Below are 23,688 nucleotides of genomic sequence, written 5' to 3'. Positions count from 1 at the left end.
TCTATTTAAGAGCACAGACCTGCCTGATAAAAGTCGTAGGAAATTCTGTAACCTAGTCCTTAAAAGGACTGCAATCACAACTATTCCCTACTCCCAAACTATCTGTAGATTTGTGCGAAAATTGGCTTGAAATTAACAAGGTATAGCGCACACAGCAACAGCGGTGCCGTCTAACACGCAGCTGCAGCAGTGAGAAAATGGTGGCGACGGGAAAAATGGCTTGGTCTTATAGGGCAAGGACATGTGACATACACTGCCAATGACACATGCCCTTGCTTGTGTGAAAAAAAGCACTTCGCTCCGTGTGTGCGCTGCTGATAGGCTGACAGATTGCACCTCCCCACTGTAAATGCGGGAAAGAGAAAAAAAAATGGAGATCTTCATTATTCCTGCAGAAATCCATCCCCTGCCCCTCCCCCCACCCCGCTGTACACTCAAACTGCGTATTAACATTAATTTTCATCATTACTGAGAAAAAATCCAGTTATGATTTTGGTGCACGAACAGTTATCGAACATAACCTCGAACAGCCAAATTTTTCTCAAATCGTTCGTGTTCGCCGAACGGCTCGAACACCGCCCAAAACAGCTCGAATTTGAGATTGGCGAACAGTTCGAGTCGAACAACGCTCATCTCTAATCAAAACTATGAATTAACACATGTGGAATTATATACTTAACAAAAAAGTGTGAAACAACTGAAAATATGTCTTATATTCTAGGTTCTTCAAAGTAGCCACCTTTTGCTTTGATGACTGCTTTGCACACTCTTGGCATTCTCTTGATGAGCTTCAAGAGGTAGTCACCGGAAATGGTTTTCACTTCACAGGTGTGCTCTGTCAGGTTTAATAAGTGGGATTTCTTGCCTTATAAATGGGGTTGGGACCATCAGTTGTGTTGTGCAGAAGTTTGGTGGATACACAGCTGATAGTCCTACTGAATAGACTGTTAGAATTTGTATTATGGCAAGAAAAAAGCCGCTAAGTAAAGAAAAACGAGTGGCCATCATTATTTTAAGAAATGAAGGTCAGTCAGTCCGAAAAATTGGGCAAACTTTGAATGTGTCCCCAAGTGCAGTTGCAAAAACCATCAAGCGCTACAAAGAAACTGGCTCATATGAGGACCGCCCCAGGAAAGGAAGACCAAGCGTCACCTCTGCTTCTGAGGATAAGTTTATCCGAGTCACCAGCCTCAGAAATCGCAGGTTAACAGCAGCTCAGATTAGAGACCAGGTCAATGCCACACACAGTTCTAGCAGCAGACACATCTCTACAACAACTGTTAAGAGGAGACTTTGTGCAGCAGGCCTTCATGAAAAATAGCTGCTAGGAAACCACAGCTAAGGACAGGCAACAAGCAGAAGAGACTTGTTTGGGCTAAAGAACACAAGGAATGGACATTAGACCAGTGGAAATCTGTGCTTTGGTCTGATGAGTCCAAATTTGAGATCTTTGGTTCCAACCACCGTGTCTTTGTGCGACGCAGAAAAGGTGAACGGATGGACTCTACATGCCTGGTTCCCACCGTGAAGCATGGAGGAGGAGGTGTGATGGTGTGGGGGTGCTTTGCTGGTGACACTGTTGGGGATTTATTCAAAATTGAAGGCATACTGAACCAGCATGGCTACCACAGCATCTTGCAGCGGCATGCTATTCCATCCGGTTTGCGTTTAGTTGGACCATCATTTATTTTTCAACAGGACAATGACCCCAAACACACCTCCAGGCTGTGTAAGGGCTATTTGACGAAGAAGGAGAGTGATGGGGTGCTACGCCAGATGAACTGGCCTTCACAGTCACCAGACCTGAACCCAATCGAGATGGTTTGGGGTGAGCTGGACCGCAGAGTGAAGGCAAAAGGGCCAACAAGTGCTAAGCATCTCTGGGAACTCCTTCAAGATTGTTGGAAGACCATTTCCGGTGACTACTTTTTGAAGCTCATCAAGTGAATGCCAAGAGTGTGCAAAGCAGTCATCAAAGCAATCTTTGGTTCCAACCACCATGTCTTTGTGCGACGCAGAAAAGGTGAACGGATGGACTCTACATGCCTGGTTCCCACCGTGAAGCATGGAGGAGGAGGTGTGATGGTGTGGGGGTGCTTTGCTGGTGACACTGTTGGGGATTTATTCAAAATTGAAGGCATACTGAACCAGCATGGCTACCACAGCATCTTGCAGCGGCATGCTATTCCATCCGGTTTGCGTTTAGTTGGACCATCATTTATTTTTCAACAGGACAATGACCCCAAACACACCTCCAGGCTGTGTAAGGGCTATTTGACCAAGCTGGAGAGTGATGGGGTGCTACGCCAGATGAACTGGCCTTCACAGTCACCAGACCTGAACCCAATCGAGATGGTTTGGGGTGAGCTGGACCGCAGAGTGAAGGCAAAAGGGCCAACAAGTGCTAAGCATCTCTGGGAACTCCTTCAAGATTATTGGAAGACCATTTCCGGTGACTACCTTTTGAAGCTCATCAAGTGAATGCCAAGAGTGTGCAAAGCAGTCATCAAAGCAAAAGGTGGCTACTTTGAAGAACCTAGAATATAAGACATATTTTCAGTTTTCACACTTTTTGTTAAGTATATAATTCCACATGTAATTCATAGTTTTGATGCCTTCAGTGTGAATGTACAATTTTCATAGTCATGAAAATGCAGAAAAATCTTTAAATGAGAAGGTGTGTCCAAACTTTTGGTCTGTACTGTATATATACAGTGGGGGAAATAAGTATTTGATCGCTTGCTGTTTTTATAAGCTAGCCCACTGACAAAGACATGAACAGTCTATAATTTTAAGGGCAAGTTAATTTTAACATTGAGAGATAGAATATCCAAAAAAATCAAGAAAATCACATTGTATAAATTAGATAATTTTTTTTGCATTTTGCAGTGAGAAATAAGTATTTGATTCCTCTGACAAACAACACTTAATACTTGGTGGCAAAACCCTTGTTGGCAAGCACAGCAGTCAGGCTTTTTTTGTAGTTGATGATGAGGCTTGCGCACATGTCAGGAGGAATTTTGGTCCACTCCTCTTTGCAGATCATCTCTAAATCATTCAGATTTTGAGGCTGTCACTTCGCAACTCAGAGCTTCAACTTCCTCCATAAGTTTTCTATGGGATTAAGGTCTAGAGACTGGCTAGGCCACTCCATGACCTTACTGTGCTTCTTTTTGAGCCACTTCTTTGCTGCTTTGGCTGTATGTTTTGGGTCATTGTCTTGCTGGAAGACCCAGCCTACGACCCATCTTCAATGCTCTTACTGAGGGAAGGAGGCTGTTGGCCAAAATCTCGCAATACTTGATCCCATCCATCTTCCCTTCAGTACGGTGCAGTCGTCTTGTCCCCTTTGCAGAAAAGCACCCCCAAAGTATAATGTTTCCCTCACCATGCTTCATGGTTGGGACGATGTTCTTAGGGTTGTAATCATCCTTCTTCTTCCTCCAAACATGGCAAGTTGAGTTAATGCCAAAGAGCTCAAATTTTGTCTCATCTGACCACAGCACCTTCTCCAAATAAGGCTATGTGCCCACGATGCAGAAATGAAGCAGAAAATTTCTGCTTCATTTCTGCATCTCCTTGCCCGGAAAAATGCGTGCGGATTTTGACACGCGTTTTTTGCACGTTTTACAAGCGTTTTGCACATGCGGAATTGCCATGCTTTTTCTAATGCATTGCAGATGGCAATTCCGCATGCATAAAAGCACAAATAATGGACATGCTGCGGATTTTTGAGCGCATCAAAAACGCTGCGGAAAAATCCGCAGCATGGGCATTGAAAGTGCGGAATTTCATTGGGGACCTTGGGGGAAGGTTTACCAAGCGTTTCCCAAGCGTTTACGCTGCAAAAATTCCGCAGCATAAACGCTTGAAAAACGCATCGTGGGCACGGACCCTTACTCACAGAATCATGCAGGTATTCATTGGCAAACTTCAGATGGGCCTGCACATGTGCCTTCTTGAGCAGGGGGACCTTGCAGGCACTGCAAGATTTTAAAGCGTAATGTGTTACCAGTGGTTTTCTTGGTGACTGTGGTCTCAGCTGCCTTGAGATCATTATCAAGTTCTCCCCGTGTAGTTTTAGGCTGATCTCTCACCTTTCTCTTGATCAAGGATACCCCACGAGGAGAGATTTTGCATGGTGCCCCAGATCGATGAGAGATTTTGCATGGTGCCCCAGATCGATGTCGATTCACATTTTTTTTGTATTTCTTCCATTTTCTTCCTATTGCACCAACAGTTGTCTCCTTCTCATCCAGCATCTTACTTATGGTTTTGTAGCCCATTCCAGCTTTGTACATGTCTATGACCTTGTCCCTGACATCCTTATAAAGCTCTTTGGTCTTGCCCATGTTGTCGAGGTTAGAGTCTGACTGATTAATTGAGTCTGTGGACAGGAGTCTTTTATACAGGTGACTATGTAAGACAGCTGTCTTTAATGCAGGTAACAAGTTGACTAGGAGAGTCTAACTGGTCTGTAGGAGCCAGAACTCATAATGGTTTGTAGGGGATCAAATACTTATTTCTCACTGCAAAATGCAAAAAAATAAATAAATATATATATAAATTTAGTGTATATATTGTATATGTATTGTGTACACACACACACACACACACACACACACACACAGTGGGGGAAATAAGTATTTATACTCCATAAGGGACACTGCTTGTTTACTCAGTTTTGCGTGTAGAAAAAAGTGCTTAAAAAATGTGTTTGAGACCACCTAATAACGGAGAGTAGCTCACCCAAGTGAAGACAGGCAATTGTTCATTTATCAGTGTTCTAGATCTGATTTCCTTTGAATTTTGGTTCACATGTCTGTTTACCATCAATGTGTCATTTTTTTTTCATTTCTAAAAAAAATACATCCTTCTACTTAGCAAAAACCTGCTGACAGATTCCCTTTAATATGTGTTCTGAGAGCAGCATGATGTAGGGACAGAGACCCTGATTCTAACGATGTCTCACTTACTGGGCTGCTTGGTGTAGATTTGATAGAATCCCTGTTTTCTTTGCTGTATATGTAGCAGTGCTGTGAATGCTGAGCTGTGTATATCCCCACCCACAACCCTGACTGTCAGCTTCTTGTGTACATTGGATGCTTGCTGACAATGCACAATCAATGGTGGGGACCGAGTTACACAGATTAGCAGGACTGTTTACATGTGAAACCTTGTCCCGTAGTGATAATTTCTTGCTGCTAAAACACTGATTGTATTGAAACTAGAACACACAGCCTAGGAAGTGACACAGATTAAATAGCAATAACCTGCTGACAGATTCCATTTAAATAGTAAAAAATGAACAGCGTTTGTGTGCTATCGTTTTTTTTCTCAAACCCATTGATTTGAAATGGTGATTTTCATCTGTGCTGGAATCAAAAGTGTACATGTCGGGTTTTTTGTGTTTTTTTTTTGTGCAATCACTCGGCTCACCCAAAAAAACAAATATATGTGAATAGCCCTATAAAATATAACAGGTAGATTTTTTAGATTATCTGTTTCTTTTAAGATTGTCTCTTACAGTTGAAGTGTATGTACGATAAAAATTACAGACCTCTCCATTCTTTGTAGATGGGAAAACTTGCAAAATTGGCAGTGTATCAAATACTTATTTTCCCCACTGTATCTGATGTAATGATGTTAAAGCTATTGCAGCGAAAACCCACCTGCTGTAATGACTACATGTTCTTTCCTTTAGACATGGTGCAGACCCTTTCACGAGCCTTGAAATAATGTTATGTTAGTAATATTTTCTCCGTAGAAATCCTGAAATTGATTGCCATGGGGGAAAAGGTGTTCCTTACTAATGATAAAAAGGTTTAGAAAGTGTGAATGCATAGACTTCTGGCAGCTTGTAATGTACACCCTTGTTAAAACACGAACAGCAGGTCTAAGGAGGGGGCAGACTGCTGGCGAGGCCTGTTTAATATCTATGTGCTCAGCTTTATCCAGCTGCAACTTTACACTGTTGTTTAGCTGCTCTATAGGACAAAGCAAGTGCTCTCCATATGCCCACATTAGGTAACCCTAATTTACATTATTTTGGGAAACATTAAAGGGTGTTCCATATATATATATATATATATATATATATATATATATATATATAGTACAGACCAAATACAGTACAGACCAAAAGTTTGGACACACCTTCTCATTTAAAGATGTTTCTGTATTTTCCTGACTATGAAAATTGTACATTCACACTGAAGGCATCAAAACTATGAATTAACACATGTGGAATTATATACTTAACAAAATAGTGTGAAACAACTGAAAATATGTCTTATATTCTAGGTTCTTCAAAGTAGCCACCTTTTGCTTTGATGACTGCTTTGCACACTCTCGGCATTCACTTGATGAGCTTCAAGAGGTAGTCACCGGAAATGGTCTTCCAACAATCTTGAAGGAGTTCCCAGAGATGCTTAGCACTTGTTGGCCCTTTTGCCTTCGCTGTGCAGTCCAGCTCACCCCAAACCATCTCGATTGGGTTCAGGTCTGGTGACTGTGGAGGCCAGGTCATCTCGCGTAGCACCCCATCACTCTACTTCTTGGTCAAATAGCCCTTACACAGCCTGGAGGTGTGTTTGGGGTCATTGTCCTGTTGAAAAATAAATGATGGTCCAACTAAACGCAAACGGGATTGAATAGCATGCCGCTGCAAGATGCTGTGGTAGCCATGCTGGTTCAGTATGCCTTCAATTTTGAATAAATCCCCAACAGTGTCACCAGCAAAGCACCCCCACACCATCACACCTCCTCCTCCTTGCTTCACGGTGGTATCCAGGCATGTAGAGTCCATCCATTCACCTTTTCTTCATCGCACAAAGACACGGTGGTTGGAACCAAAGATCTCAGATTTGGACTCATCAGACCAAAGCACAGATTTCCACTGGTCTAATGTCCATTCCTTGTGTTCTTTAGCCCAAACAAGTCTCTTCTGCTTGTTGCTTGTCCTTAGCAGTGGTTTCCTAGCAGCTATTTTTCATGAAGGCCTGCTTCACAAAGTCTCCTCTTAACAGTTGTTGAAGAGATGTGTCTGCTGCTAGAACTCTGTTTGGCATTGACCTGGTCTCTAATCTGAGCTGCTGTTAACCTGCGATTTCTGAGGCTGGTGACTCGGATAAACTTATCCTCAGAAGCAGAGGTGACTCTTGGTCTTCCTTTCCTGGGGCGGTCCTCATGTGAGACAGTTTCTTTGTAGCGTTTGATGGGTTTTGCAACTGCACTTGGGGACACTTTCAAAGTTTTCCCAATTTTTCGCACTGACTGACCTTCATTTCTTAAAGTGATGATGGCCACTCGTTTTTCTTTACTTAGCTGCTTTTTTCTTGCCATAATACAAATTCTAACAGTCTATTCAGTAGGACTATCAGCTGTATATCCACCAGACTTCTGCACAACACAACTGATGGTCCCAACCCCATTTATAAGGCAAGAAATCCCACTTATTAAACCTGACAGGGCACACCTGTGAAGTGAAAACCATTTCCGGTGACCACCTCTTGAAGCTCATCAAGAGAATGCCAGGAGTGTGCAAAGCAGTCATCAAAGCAAAAGGTGGCTACTTTGAAGAGCCTAGAATATAAGACATATTTTCAGTTGTTTCACACTTTTTTGTTAAGTATATAATTCCACATGTGTTAATTCATAGTTTTGATGCCTTCAGTGTGAATGTACAATTTTCAAAGTCATGAAAATGCAGAAAAATCTTTAAATGAGAAGGTGTGTCCAAACTTTTGGTCAGTACTGTATATATATACACTGCTCAAAAAAATAAAGGGAAAAGTTAAACAACACAATGTAACTCCAAGTCAATAACACTTCTGTGAAATCCACCTGTCCAGTTATGAAGCAACACTGATTGTGAATCAATTTCTCCTGCTGTTGTGCAAATGGAACAGACAACTGGTAGAAATGATAGGCAATTAGCAAGATACCCCCTATAAAGGAGTGGTTCTGCAGGTGGTGACCACAGACCATTTCTCTGTTCTCATCCTTTTTAGCTGTTGTTTTGGTCACTTTTTCAATTTGCCATTGCTCTCACCCCTAGAGTTACAGTAACATGAGGCGGTGTCTATAGTACTACCCACAGAAGTTGCTCAGGTAGTGCAGTTCATCCAGGATGGCACATCAGTGCGAGCTGTGGCAAGAAGGGTAGCTGTGTCTGTCAGCACAGTGTCCAGAGCATGGAGCAGATACCAGGAGATGTGGAGTGGGCCATAAGAGGGCAACAACCCAGCAGCAGGAACGTTACCTCCTCCTTTGTGCAAGGAGGAACAGGGGTAGCACTGCCAGAGCCCTGCAAAATGACCTCCAGCAGGCCACAAATGTGCATGTGTCTGCACAAATGATTAGAAACCGACTCCATGAGGGTGGTATGAGGGCCCGACATCCACAGATGGGGGTTGTGCTCACAGCCCAACACCGTGCAGGACGCTTGGCATTTGCCACAGAACACCAGGATTGGCAAAGTCGCCACTGGCGCCCTGTGCTCTTCACAGATGAAAGCAGGTTCACACTGAGCACATGGAACAGATGTGACAGAGTCTGGAGACGCCGTGGAAAGCGATCTGCTGCCTGCAACATCCTTCAGCATGACCGGTTTGGTAGTGGGTCAGTAGTAGTGTGGGGTGGCATTTCTTTGGAGGGCCGCACAGCCCTCCATGTGCTCGCCAGAGGTAGCCTGACTGCCATTAGGTACCGAGATGAGATCCTCAGACCCCTTGTGAGACCATATGCTGGTGCGGTTGGCCCTGGGTTCCTCCTAATGCAGGACAATGCCAGACCTCATGTGGCTGGAGTGTGTCAGCAGTTCCTGCAAGATGAAGGCATTGAAGCTAAAGACTGGCCCGCCCGTTCTCCAGACGTGAATCCGATTGAGCACATCTGGGACATCGTGTCTCGCTCCATCTACCAACGTCACTTTGCACCACAGACTGTCCAGGAGTTGGCAGATGCTTTAGTCCAGGTCTGGGAGGAGATCCCACAGGAGACCATCCGCAACCTCATCAGGAGCATGCCCAGGCGTTGTAGGGAGGTCATACAGGCACGTGGAGGCCACAACCAATACTGAGCCTCAGTTTGACTTGTTTTAAGGACATTACATCAAAGTTGGATCAGCCTGTAGTGTGTTTTTCCACTTTAATTTTGGGGGTGACTCCAAATCCAGGCCTCCATTGGTTAATAAATTTGATTTCCATTGATGATTTTTGTGTGATTTTGTTGTCAGCACATTCAACTTTGTACAGAACAAAGTATTCAATGACAATATTTCATTCATTCAGATCTAGGATGTGTTATTTCAGTGTTCCCTTTATTTTTTTTTAGCAGTGTGTATATATGTGTATATAAACAGGCAGGTAGGTGCTAACTACCTACTTGTTTTACCCGGCACATGCACATCACCTGCTCCATGTCAACAGAGCAGCTCTTCCTCTTCCGGGCTGAAGTCGAGGGAGCTTGACTGTCTATGTCATGCTGATTGACAGCTGGCTTCCCGCAGTTAGGCAGCAGGGAGATGTCAATCAGCATGACATCGGCTGTCACGCCCCATCAACAGAGCAGAGTGGAAGAGAAGCTGCTGCTCTGTCAACATGAAATCAGTGGAAGCTGCTGAATCTGTGGCAGAAGCAATCTGTGACACTGTGCTGGACACAACAAGCACGTGCAGGTAGAAACTACCAGTCTGTTATATTTTAGGCCCATAATAAAAAAATTAATTAGTCCTGAATAAACAATTTAATATTGTTGAGCCTTCAGGTGGAAACTAATGACTAATGGGACTTTGCAGAACAAGGTTGTGACCAACTGCACTAATATACAGCTCTGCCAAAAATTAAGAGACCACTGCACAGTTTTCTAAAAATCCCCATGTCTACATGTGTGACAGCCATTCCATTCCAGTGTCAGTTAAATTCCAACCAAAGTCCACCTCATTCTACTTAATGTGCTTCTGATTTAGGTGATCACCTGAACCAAATCTTATGTAACCAGGGAAAGTATAAAAAACACTGCTGTGGACTTCACAGTCCTTTTGCAATAGGACAAGCTGGATGGCAAAACAAGTGCTAGGAATAGCCCAAAAGTAATTTGAATGAAAAAATAACTTTTAACCATGCCAAAGGAGTTGAAAAGAAAAGTCTTAAGTGAGGAAAAGAAGGGCTCAATTCTGGCTTTACTAGCAGAGGGATACAGTGAGCGTCATGTTGCCTCCATCCTTAAAATTTCGAAAACGGCAGTCCATTACAACAAGGTCAAGCAGCAGACATTGGGGACAACAAAGCTACAGACCGGCAGAGGGCGAAAGCAACTCTCCACTGACCGGGATGACCGTCATCTTATTCGAATGTCACTCAGCAACCGCAGGAAGACATCAAGTGACCTACAAAAGGAATGGCAAATGGCAGCTGGGGTGAAGTGCACGGCAAGAACAGAACAGGCTCCTAGAGGCCTCCAGTCATGTAAAGCTAGAAAAAAGCCTTTCATCAATGAGAAGCAAAGGAGAGCCAGGCTGAAGTTTGCCAAAGACCATAAGGATTGGACCATAGAGGACTGGAGTAAGGTAATCTTCTCTAATGAGTCTAATTTTCAGCTTTGCCCAACACTTGACGTCTAATGGTTAGACGGAGACCTGGAGAGGCATACAAGCCACAGTGTCTTGCACCCACTGTGAAATTTGGTGGAGGATCGGTGATGATCTGGGGATGCTTCAGCAAGACTGGAATTGGGCAGGTTAATCTTTGCGAAGGACGTATGAATCAAGCCGCATACAAGGTTGTCCTTGAAAAACACTTGCTTCCATCTGCTCAGGCAATGTTCCCCAACTCTGAGGACTGGTTATTCCAGTAGGACAATGCCCCTTGCCACACAGCTAGGTCAATCAATGTGTGGATGAAGGAGGATCACATCAAGACCCTGTCATGGCGAGCCCAATCTCCAGACCTGAACCCCATTGAAAACCTCTGGAATGTAATTAGGAGAAAGATGGATAGTCACAAGCCTTCAAACAAAGAAGAACTGCTTACATTTTTGTGCCAGGAGTGGCATAAAGTCACCCAAAAGCAGTGTGAAAGACTGGTGGAAAGCATACCAAGACGCATGAAAGCTGTGATTAAAAATCATGGTTATTCCGCCAAATATTGATTTCTGAACTCTTCCTGAGTTAAAACATGAGTATTGTTGTTTCTAAATGAATAAGAACTTATTTTCTTTGCATGATTTGAGGTCTGAAAGCACTGTTTCTTTTTTATTATTTTGACGATTTCTCATTTGCTGCAAATAAATACAAAATTTTTAGCTTTGAATTTCGGAGACATGTTGTCAGTAGTTTGTTTATGGAATAAAACAACAATGTACATTTTACTCAAAAATATATCTATAAAGAGAAAAATCAGAGAAAATGAAAATTTTGCAGTGGTCTCTTAATTTTTGCCAGAGCTGTATCTGAGTAATTAATCTCTTCTTAGGCTAGATACACATCAGTGATTTAGGATTTTCCAGAATTAATCATTAATCTAGACTTTAAATCAGGAAGTTTGATGTTATTTGGTAAGGGCAGTGATGTTAACAATAGGTGCAGATTTACTAATGTGTTTTCACCTAGACCCCTGGTGAAAAATGTGTCAAGGTTTGATTCATTTTGGTGTATAATTTTGCATCAAGTTTTAGACCTATTTGGGTTGTGTTGTAAATACTTTTTGCACCTCATTCATAAGAAAAGAAAAAGAGATGTGGCTTAAAATGCAGCAGCATGGTGCCTAATTGTGCCAAAATCTAGGTGCACAAAAGTGATGTCAAGTAAGCCAACCAAGAGGTGGTATGAAGTTAGACAAAAGTCTCTAAAGGTGCACTGCCTTTCTCTTAGCCTAAGTCTCTGATAATTCATTTGGTGCCTTTCTAGACTGTCTAATCTAAGTTTACACTGTCTAAATATTAGTAAACCTGCCCATCTGTGTAAATATTTCTGTGTGGGGAGGATGTAGAAATGATTGTGGCTGGAGTGACTTCTCTCTGTAGTGCGCTCAGTGCGCCACTCTTCTTGTGAATCTTTCCCTTTGGCAGTAACCTAATAATAATGCCGTGTTTACAAGTCTTGCCACCTGTTCACTTTCCCTTGGCATCATTTAATCCTGCTGATGGAGCAGCCGAGGACAAGCGGCCAGCACTGATTTTCCTTCTGGATATACTGCAAGTCTAAGGGAAACGTTGACTCCTGAATTTCTTGTGGAGCGATTGTCAGGATAGACTTTGACAGAACATCTTTCTTTATTGAGAAGCTCTCCCACTTTAGCATACAGTGGTGTAAATCTTCTTGTGTGACTCCATGTCTAGCTCCTATGGGACTCACCCACTACTAGGTGGCCTGAACCATGTGTAATTATCGGGTGGCAAGTTGCTGCCTGCATGTAGTCACGGGTTATTAAACAAAGCTCACTTAGCAAAGGAAAATCTAAAAAGCAAACAGCCTCCTGCATGCCTGAGCCGCCTGAAAGAGCTAGTGTTCAGATACTATGTCCTGCAAGTAATGCGGGCCACTCTGAAGGAGGCCTTGAATCCTATAATTAATGTGTTAACCCTTGGCAGCAAAATTTAGACATTTAGTTAATAAATAAAATAATTGGCTAGACATGCAGAGACATTCAGTCTGGAGAAATTCTATAGAGTTTACCCAAGGCTCGTACAGCACCTTCTTCTGATGCCACCCATTATGATACCAGATAATGCTCAAGTAATTCTTTCCTATATGGTGACTTATGGGCAGTACAGGAGTTTGGTGCTTTAGAGCACTGGTGTCTTGGGTTCAGTTCCCTCCAAGGACATCTACATGGGCTTTGCGTCAATGTCTGCTCTAAGTACGCTAGTGCAATATGGACGGTAGTGGCAGGTATCGTGGCCTGTCTGATTGGACAACTCTAAATGTTCCTGTTGTGCAGTGGTAGGCCGAAAGCTATGTCACCTGCCCGTCCCATGCTATTGCATACTCATCTCAGATGAGTGTGCATGTGCTTACAGTGGGGAGAGTTGAGTACCCCACCACCTGAAGTCTCAAGATGCGTCTCTTCTGCAGGAGAAACAAAAGGATCAGTTGTTGTAATGCAACATAACAAATCATTCTTTCCCCCAACATGATCTGTCAGAGGGAGTCAAGAGGCCGAATTACACTTTTAGGCAGGGCTGTGGAGTCGGAGTCGGTAAAAAATGCATCAGTCCGACTCTAACCTCTACAACATGGGCAAGACCAAAGAGATTTCTAAGGATGTCAGGGACAGGATCATAGACCTGCACAAAGCTGGAATGGGCTATAAAACCACAAGAAAGACGCTGGGTGAGAAAGAGACAACTGTTGGTGCAATAGGAAGAAAATGTAAGAAATACAAAATGACTGTCAATCGACATCGATCTGGGGCACCATGCAAAATCTCACCTCGTGGAGTATCCTTGATCATGAGGAAGGTGAGAGATCAGCCTAAAACTACATGGAGGGAACTTATTAATGATCTCAAGGCAGCTGGGACCACAGTCACCAAAAAAAACATTGTTAACACATTATGTCTTAAAGGTTTAAAATCCTGCAGTGCCCGCAAGGTCCCCATGCTCAAGAAGGCACATGTGCAGACCCGTCTGAAGTTTGCCAATGAACGCCTGGATGATTCTGTGAGTTATTGGGAGAAGGTGCTGTGGTAAGATGAGACAAAAATTGAGCTCTTTGGCATTAACTCAACTCGCCGTGTTTGGAAGAAGAAGAAGGATGAGTACAACCCTAAGAACATCGTCCCAACCGTGAAGCATGGTGGGGGAAACATACTTTTGGGGATGCGTTTCTGCAAAGGGGACAAGACGACTGCACCGTACTGAAGGGAAGATGGATGGGGTCATGTATCGCAAGATTTTGGCCAACAACCTCCTTCCCTCAGTAAGAGCATTGAAGATGGGTCGTAGGCTGGGTCTTCCAGCAAGACAATGACCCAAAACATACAGCCAAGGCAACAAAGGAGTGGCTCAAAAAGAAGCACAGTAAGGTCATGGAGTGGCCTAGCCAGTCTCCAGACCTTAATCCCATAGAAAGCTTATGGAGGGAGTTGAAGCTCCTAGTTGCCTCAAAATCTTAATGATTTAGAGATGATCTGCAAAGAGGAGTGGACCAAAATTCCTCCTGACATGTGCGCAAACCTCATCATCAACTACAAAAGACGCCTGACTGCTGTGCTTGCCCACAAGGGTTTTGCCACCAAGTATTAAGTGTTGTTTGCCAGAGGGATCAAATACTTATTTCTCACTTCAAAATGCAAAAAAATGTATCTAATTTATACAATGTGATATTTCTTGATCTTTTTTTTTGGATATTCTATCTCTCAATGTTAAACTTAAACTACCCTTAAAATTATAGACTGTTCATGTCTTTGTCAGTGGGCAAACTTACAAAAACAGCACGGGATCAAGTACTTATTTCCCCCACTGTATATATTAGTTAGAGCCCAAAAATGCATTGTGAACACAGCCCTACTCTGCAGCACCCTCATGCTTTCTGCTGTCAGGACGCCTAATAATAACCTTATAATGTACGGTGAGGAGTGCAGTATCCAAGGTTTTACCTGTCACATTGATCACTGACCTGAACACTCGTAAAAGGAACAACTTTCTATTGGTGGTATGATTCAGCGTAGATACATGTAGACCTTTTGAGTAATTTAATTGGCCTCAGAGGTCACATTAAATGTGCTTACTGGTGCTTTTATTCCCAGCAGCGGGGTGGCTGAGTAAACTGCTGTGCCATGGAAACGTGGAGATGTCTTTCGGAGCTCGGATAATGTGGCTCACCAATGCAGGGGTTTTATTATCTTCTCCCAGACGATTATTAGTTTTCACAGCCCAAGATTTCAACAATATTTTTTTCCTTAGTTCTAGAAAAGTCACATTATCTGGTGAGCCTAGCCGCTAGGTCAACGTGACTGTCTGTCTGCTTCTTAATGCACTATTGAATGGCCTCGGTTAGATATTGTTGAAACGTTCATTGGTTACTATAATCGTCTTCACCAGTAAATTTTTTACCTCTGCATTTTTTTGTGGGTATCAACAGCACGATTAATGGTATTTTTCCGGTCAATATGATGTTTTCATAAATGGGTTCTGAGCAGTTAAAAATAATAGAAAAAAAATAATAATGCTCACACTTAGCGACCTTGTAAAAAATATTCTGGTGCCTGCTCGATCTCCACTGGTGAGTGCCTTCTCATCTTAACTTGTACAGTGATAACCCACCTCAACCAGCAATTAGCTGTGGGGCATTTCCAACCATCTCTGATGCGTTTAGGACCAGACCATGAAGCACCGGGTGTTATGGGCTCACTTGCTAAGATGAATTAGCTAAGCTGAATGTCGGGCCTCATTCACACGTCAGTGTCTCTAGTACGTGTGGTGATAGTTTTCACACGTACTGGAGACCCTTACACACAGACCCATTCAAATGAATGGGTCTGCGCACATGTCAGTGTGTTTCCACATGTGTCATCAGTGTGACACGTACTGACGTCTGGGAATCAGCGGTACAGTTTGTTCTGTTTCCAAGCGCCAGGTGCTAAAGGCATCTCTTATCATTGTCCCCTGCTTACGAGGTCAGTGCAAGCAAGGGACAATGTTGACAGCTGTATTCAGCCCCTGCTGTCTACATAGTGTAAAAATTAAGAATAAAATAAAAAACACATTATACTCACCTTTACATCTAATTCTCTGAAGCCATTGTCCCCTGTAAACAAAACAATAATATCTGAGCAAACAATTAGGAGAGCTAGATGTGTGGATGGCATTCAGAATCAGCTGAGCCAACAATCAAGCACCTGGCTGTAGCAGAGCCAAGTGGGAATTATGGGTTGACCCCTGAACAGCTCATAATAGTAGCATGCACATTTAGGTCATAACTGGACAGATTTTGCACTTATTTTATTACTGCTGCTCCGCTGAGTATTTTTTTTTTTCGTAATTTACCATACGGTTCCAGAGGTATGGGCCTTTTTAATTACTGCTAATTTTAAAATTTTTATGGTAGGGTACTAATGCAGTGCAACTTAGAAACATGCCCCCAGGGAATCAGGTGGGCACCATCCCCATAAAGACCGTAAAAATAGGCCTTTTTATTTAGTGCTTCAGTGTAAGGTGGTTTAAAAAAATACCCCAAACAAATAGAATACTCAGGGGAGCAGCGGGAATAAAATAAGCTGTAAACCTGGCCACTATTGACTAGATCAAAGGTCCTCTTTTAAAAGGCCTTGGATGATGACATCAGAGGTGAATGCCGGATTACGAATGTACAGGTACTAGCACGGAGGGAGTCGTCCTACAGGGAAAGTGGAAGCAAAGTCCAGCGCTGGAGCCAGGACAGGTGAGTAACCCCAAGTAAGCACCGAAATGGGATAGCTGAGGATGAGTATAATTTCTGTTATTAGTTTTAACCGCTCTGAGCCCCATTTAACGTCTTCCTTTTATATACATGGTTATTTCATTTCTATGATGCCTAAAGGATAAAGAACACACGGAACCCTTTTCTCTTGCTTTTGGCAACACATGTATGAGATAGTCAGCTCACCACAGTCCATATGTCTTGAAATCGAGCGAGCCTGCGAATCGCCTCGCTGTATACTCACAGCATAGAACAATATGTTCAGCACATGGGATAAAGGCAATTTAAGCTTTCTTCATAAATCCAATAATCAGTACTACTGCTTATGCTGTTCATGCGACACATGCGCACATAGTCACAGCAATGTCTGTCTATAAATAATCGTGCAATATTACTAATTGTTTGCATCCTTCTCCTGTATGGATGTGTGAATGGATTTCTAAATAAAGCCAGAACTGCTTTTATTCCATGTGCTGGACATAACTTTCTTGTGCTGTGACCTTGACTGCACAGTATCCCTTTAATATGGAGTGTTCATGTCTCCTGTAATCTGTAATGGAGAGTGGCTGTGTGCGGCCAGCTCAAGGACATTTACTGTAATGTGCAGTCCTTGGATAGAGTCTTGGGCCGCATCTGGAGTAAGTGCTACTATCATACTAACATAGTGCAGATATAAATAAAAAGAACATGTCATCAGGCTTAAGTTGTTTGTCACAGTAAATATCTTTATTTCCCTTGGAACAACAATTCTAGACGATCTTTACTAAAAACCCAGCATTGCACTATAGGTTCCTCTATAATTCTTCCTGAAATTGAATCAATAAATTGACAATTGGGTGTTACCCTTACTTAAACTGTTAACACCTAGTTGTCAATTTGTTTATAAATTTCTAGAAGGAATATAAATTTCTAAAATCCACTGTGTATGTATATATGTATATAGGTTGCGGACAGTTGTCTTTTATACTGATAACAAGTTCAAACAGGCGCCAGTACTACAGGTAATGAGTGGAGGACAGGAGCCTCTTAATGAAGAAATTACAGGTCTGTGAGCGCCAGAAATCTTGCTTGTTTGTAATTGACCAAATATTTATACTCCACCAAAATTTGAAAAAAATTTCTTTCCAAATCAGACAATGTGATTTTCAGGATTTGTTTTCTCATTTTGAAGCATTTCAAGGTCCTGGAGTGGCCTAGCCAGTCTCCAGATCTAAACCCTATAGAAAACCTTTGGAGGGAGTTGAAAGTCCGTGTTGCCCAGCGACAGTCCCAAAACATCACTGCTCTAGAGGAGATCTGCATGGAGGAATGGGCCAACATACCAGCAACAGTGTGTGCCAACCTTGTGAAGACTTACAGAAAACGCTTGACCTCTGTCATTGCCAACAAAGAATATATAACAAAGTATTGAGATGAACTTTTGTAGGTGACCAAATACTTATTTTCCACCAAAATTTTAAAAAAATTCTTTCCAAATCAGACAATGTGATTTTCAGGATTTGTTTTCTCATTTTGTCTCTCATAGTTTAGGCCTAATTATGATGTCAATTACAGGCCTCTCTAACCTTTTTAAGTGGGAGAACTTGCACAATTGGTGGCTGACTAAATACTTTTTGTCCCCACTGTATGTGGGTTGTTCAATAAATTATCTACCCCAGCATGTTCTGTCAGTGTTAGAGAGCGGAGGTTTTCTGTGCATGTTGAGATATGTTTGCACATGCAACAAACACTGTAGAAGTTTAGTCTGATGGAAGCACTGGAAGAGACAGGATGGCAAGTGCTGTACACTCCGACCCTACAAAGAAAGTGAGGGATTAGGAGCTTCATTCCGTAATTAAATTTCTTACAAAAGAAGAAAAAAAAAGCTTAAAGAAATCCATGAAAGACTGATTGCTGTATATGATGATGATGCATCTTCTTACTACCAAATAACGTTTTGACAAGGCAGATTAAATGGTGTAGGGAATCAACTGAAGATGACCTTTGATTCAGGGCGAACTGTCGAACCATCTTCAGAGGAAATGTGCTAAAAAGTGGAGGCCATGATTTTGGAAGATTTGTCTGCTCAAAGTCAGTGCTCTAGCTCATGAATTAAGCATTTCAGTTGGCATGATTTCCAGTATCATTCATGATTTTTTGATGTCAAAGGTCAGGTCCTGTGGGTGCCACGAATGTTGACGACTGAGCAAAAAACATGTCAACGACAATTTAGCCAAGAGAATTTAGACATGCTTAGAGAATATCTAGGAGACTTCTATTCTCGAATTATTACGAGAGATGATTCATGGGTCCACCACCAAGATCCTGACCAAACAAGAGTCCATGCAATGAAAGTACAAGGGGTCATCTACTGTTAAGAAATTTTGTGTCCAACAATCATCTGGAAAGATCATGGCAATGTTTTTGGATACAGAAGGCATTTTATTACTAGCGTACTAGCGTTCATGCCACACAAGACAATTACTGGAGACTATTATGCTTGAACAATGAAGGCATTACGTGAGTCGATCTAAGGAAAATGCCACTGGAAGTTGTTGGCAGGTGAGTTGCTACTTCATGACAATGCGCCAGCTCACAAATCACAAGCTGCTATCAGGGAATCCAGCTTCATGGAGCTTAACATTCACCCTATAGTCCAGGCCTGGCTCCCAGTGATTACTTTCTGTTTTGCAACCTGAACAGATTTCATCAGGACAACGATTTCCTGATGATGTAGAAGTCAAGACGCAGTAACAGGGTTCTTACAAAAGCAAGAAGTCTTCTATTCTGAGGGCTTCCGATCACTGGAGGCAAAGTAGAATAAGTGTGTTGAAGTCAAGAGAGATTACATTGAATACTAGTAAATTATTATTGAACACACCTTGTATATATACATTTTTTTTCTTACACCATGCCTGGCCCATTTTTGAAGAACTTGTTAAAGTCTTAAGTGATAATAGATCCAGTGTATATGGTAGATAGATCAATCTTTGAGAAATAATATTTTTATATCAGCTATCAAGTGGATTATTTTTCTTCGCAGTTCTGCAGAATGGAGCTGGCTTTCGGGGAGAGCAGATGTTGGCAGTCGTTGGAACTGGCTTCAGGCTCAGATTGCAGAGCTGGAATGCAAAATTCATCAGCTGGCTGATCTACATAGTCAACTGCGAAGCAAGAAGGTACTCAGTCTTTACTGCTGAAGACGAATGTGTCTTACCTAATGGAAATGTCAGTGAGTTTAAGTGACCTGATACTTGCACATAGAGCAGGCGTTTATGTACTGGGAGAAATCCGTATGTAGCCAGGGAAACAATGACCTCTTTATTGCACCGCCTGACAATAGGGATGTGACCTGTCTTACATTCTTAGTGAATCGATGGGTTATGTTCAGTGGTTACATCCCAGTAATGTTATTGCGGTCAACAAACAACTGATCTACACTCAGTGGAACAATCTTCTGGATTACCAATGCCACAATTAAAGAAGTACACCTGCTAAAGTTTTCCTCCTGTTTAATATATTGCAATCATCATATTATATGGCACTGTGTAATTACAATTGCTCATTTTGCCTTTCTACCCGGTTAATTTTTTCCCCTTTTCCATTCGGTCTATGACATCTCATGATTTATAAACAGACTTGCTGAGTTCTTCGAAGCTCTATATGGAAACAGGAAATCTCTTTTCCCTGTATGAGTCATCATTAAAACTACCATTCTGCATCACTGAAAAGTCCCTGGCAGGGGGGGAGGAGCGGAGCAGCTGGGTCAGGTATTGGAGGGGGTGGAACTGGTCTGCCAGGGACTTTTCAGTGATGTAGAATTGTAGTTCTAATAATTACTTATGCAGGGAAAGAGATTTCCTGTTTCTACATAGAGCTTAGGATTGCAGCTAGTCAGTTTTTAATCACGTGATGTCATAGACCTAATGGAAAAGAGAAGAATTAGCTGGGTAGAAAGGCAAAATGAGCAATTGTAAGAATACCGTGTTATATAAAATGATGATTGCAATATATTAAGAGGAAAAAAACTTTGAGAGGAGTGCTTCTTTATAGTGGATCAGTCATTAATTATTAAACGGCATATATTTTTTGAAAGGGGTTTCCCATGGGATAGGTCTTCTATATCAGATTTGTAGAGGTTTGACAGCCAGTACCCCCACCAACAGCTGTCACCAGCTTCAGCTACAGCCAGATGTAAACAGTGTTTAGAGCAAAATTTCACAGCTCCACACACTGTTTATGGGCCGCTTAGGGTACTGCAAGTCAGCTTCTACACAAATATATAGCAGCTGATTTGTAATAACAAGGCAGCGGCCAGTAAACTGTGTACAGAACTGTGGTGGTCCGCTCCAAACTTTTGTTTGCATCCGACCAGAGCTTGTAACAGCTGATCAGTGGGTGTCCCTGGTGTTAGACATCACTAATCTGATATGGATGATGTATACTATGGATAAATTATCAGTATCATGGTAATGGGCATACCCTTTAAATAGAATAATTTAGGAACACTCATATTTGTTGCACTTGCATAAACCTACTACGTGGCCTGGTTTGTAGGACAATTGTTGATGGTGGTGGGGGGCTGCCTTCATAGGCGGATTATAATGAGGGCAATCTGGGCTACCGCCCGGGGCCCGAGGCTCCGGGGGGCCATAGCCAGACTGCCCTCATATAATCCTTTGTGCACCGACATCTGCAGCTCGGTAGCGTCTAGAGTGGAGTTGATTTTTTGAGGGGATGATGTCACCGGAAGTGGCGGGGCTTCCTTCAATCCAGTGAAGACCCGATAGCAGGAAGCAGCGTGGAGCTGGAGCTGTGGCTGCTGAAGCGGACAGAGAGGCTGCATGATGAAGCTGTGTGCAGATGGGATTGAGGACACAGGGCTCAGTGTGAGTGGGCTGAGGATGAAATTTGGTTGCAAAGAAGTGTGGATGATGGTATTGTATGGGGGCTGCATGATGGAGGGTTGCATGGGGAAATGGCCACTGCTACTTGTATAAGGCTGCTTATGGGGGGGAGGCTTTCACAGGAAAAGGGTTTATGTTATATGCGTGAGGCTGCATGTGGAAGGTGATGATGGGCTGTATAGAGAAGAAGGGGATGATGAGGGTCTGTGTGGAGAGGGGGGATTATGATAAGGGGCTGTGAGGGGGGGATGATGATGATGGACTGTGAGGAGGTTGATGATGATGGAGGATGATGATGGGGGCTGTAAGGAGGGGGATGATGATGAAGGGGGGATGATGATGGGGACTGTGAGGAGGGGGATGATGTGGGCTGTGAGAAGGAGGGATGATGATGATGGGGATTGTGAGGAGGGGGATGATGGGAATTGTGAGGAGGGGGATGATGATGATGGGGGCTGTGAGGAGGGGGGATGATGATGATGGGGGCTGTGAGGAGGGGGATGATGATGATGGGGGCTGTGAGGAGGGGGATGATGGGGCTGTGAGGAGGGGGATGATGATGATGGGGGCTGTGAGTAGGGGGATGATGATGACGATGGGGGCTGTGAGGAGGGGGATGATGATGATGGGGGCTGTGAGGAGGGGGATGATGGTGGCTGTGAGGAGGGGGAGGGGGATGATGATGGGGGCTGTGAGGAGGGGGGATGATGATGGGGGCTGTGAGGAGGGGGGATGATGATGGGAGCTGTGAGGAGGGGGGATGATGATGGGAGCTGTGAGGAGGGGGGATGATGATGATGGGGGCTGTGAGGAGGAGGGATGATGATGGGGGCTGTGAGGAGGGGGGATGATGATGGGGGCTGTGAGGAGGGGATGATGATGATGGGGGCTGTGAGGAGGGGATGATGATGATGGGGGCTGTGAGGAGAGGGGATGATGATGTTGATGGGAACTGTGAGGAGGGGGGTGATGATGATGGGGGCTGTGAGGAGGGGGGGATGATGATGATGGGGGCTGTGAGGAGGGGGGATGATGGGGGCTGTGAGGAGGGGGGGATGATGATGGGTGCTGTGAGGAGGGGGAGTGATGTGGGGCTGTGCGGGGAAGGGTGGTTGATGCTGAATGGCAGCAACGGAAAATGGGTAATGTCACTCTTGTGAGGCTGCATGCAAGGTGGCTGCATGGGGCTGCGGGTTGTGTTGTGAAGGGAGTGATGCTACTCACATGGGGCTGCATAGTGAAGGGGATAATGTCACTCATGTAGGGCTGCATGCTGAGTGCCTGTGTGGAGAAAGGGGTGATGTTACTTGTGTGGGGATGCATGCTGGGGCTGTGCAGAGAGCTATGTGGGGCTTATACTGTATATAGGTAGTTAAATGAGTTCTCATACTGAATCTAGGTAGCTTTGTGGAGGCTCAAACAGTATGTACGGGGCTGTGTGGGGGCTCATACTGTATGTAGGGGGTATATACCTCACGTGTCTGTAGTATCTCTATTTTATAAATGTTCATTAAATATTATCTGATCACCTATTGAGAATGCCTGGTCAGTTAGAGTAGTGGTCGGGCTACAGAGGGGCAGCCGAAGAGGAGCAGGGCGCCATACCGTGTAAACTTAGGGTGCCAACCTCCGCTGTCAGGAAGGGAATTGTGAAGGGCAAAACTAGTCCCCAGCTCCCCGCATTTCTGCTCCTTTTAATATCACTGTTTTTCTGTGCTATGTGTGTATTTATGTCTGTATGTTTTGGGGTTTTTAAACTAAATAAAAAGAGAATTTTTCAAGGTTTTTTTTGTTAGGGCTTATATGTATAAGGGCCACATAGGTTGATCACTTTGGTTGTTGATTGAGGGGGCTATGTGGGGGCTCATGTTGTATGTAGGGGGATGTCAGGATACTTAATTCTGCTCAATATTAAGTCATACAATTATGAATAATAATTCTTTTTTACTAGATGGAGGCCCGATGCTTTCGCATCGGGAGGGCGGTAATGTCAAGATGGGGGCAGGCTTTGCAGCATTGAGAATCTCTCCCCCCATGTGCTCACCCACCTATCCACTCTCTCTTTCCCCCATGTGCTGACTTCTCCCGTCTGTGCTCTCTTCTTTGACCTGTCTACCCCATGTGCTATCCCCCTTGTCTGCTGTCTCTCTCCTTCCTGTGCTGTGTTCTCCCCGGTCCCATGTGCTGTCCCGTTTGAGCTCTCTCCCCCCTGTGCTCTGTCTCTCTCCCCCCTGTGCTCTGTCTCTCTCCTCCCTGTGCGCTTTCTCTCTTCCCCATCTGCTGTCTTCTCCTCTCATGTGATCTCTTCTTTGACCTGTGTATTCCATGTGCTCTCCCCCTTTTCTGCTCTCTTTCTCCACCCCTGTGCTGTCTTCTTCCCTCTTGTGTTCTCTCATTTGA

At 43.5% G+C, this 23,688-nt stretch overlaps 1 protein-coding gene across 3 annotated transcripts in view; it reads left to right on the top strand.

Moving 5' to 3' along the window:
- KANSL1L (KAT8 regulatory NSL complex subunit 1 like) overlaps positions 1-23,688 on the top strand; it is a 93,251-nt gene that overhangs the window by 18,511 nt on the left and 51,052 nt on the right. For all 3 annotated transcript variants that reach the window (XM_073646604.1, XM_073646603.1, XM_073646602.1), the window contains exon 3: positions 19,425-19,560. In XM_073646604.1, the coding sequence (XP_073502705.1) occupies positions 19,425-19,560 (136 nt within the window). The remainder of the gene's footprint in view (positions 1-19,424; positions 19,561-23,688) is intronic.

The sequence above is a fragment of the Phyllobates terribilis genome, unplaced genomic scaffold, assembly GCF_046119375.1.
Source record: "Phyllobates terribilis strain yellow unplaced genomic scaffold, ASM4611937v1 Scaffold_9__5_contigs__length_417890890, whole genome shotgun sequence".
In the NCBI taxonomy this organism is placed as follows: domain Eukaryota; kingdom Metazoa; phylum Chordata; class Amphibia; order Anura; family Dendrobatidae; genus Phyllobates; species Phyllobates terribilis.
Note: the sequence above shows the minus strand (reverse complement) of the source record. Positions and strands in the feature narration are given on the sequence as shown.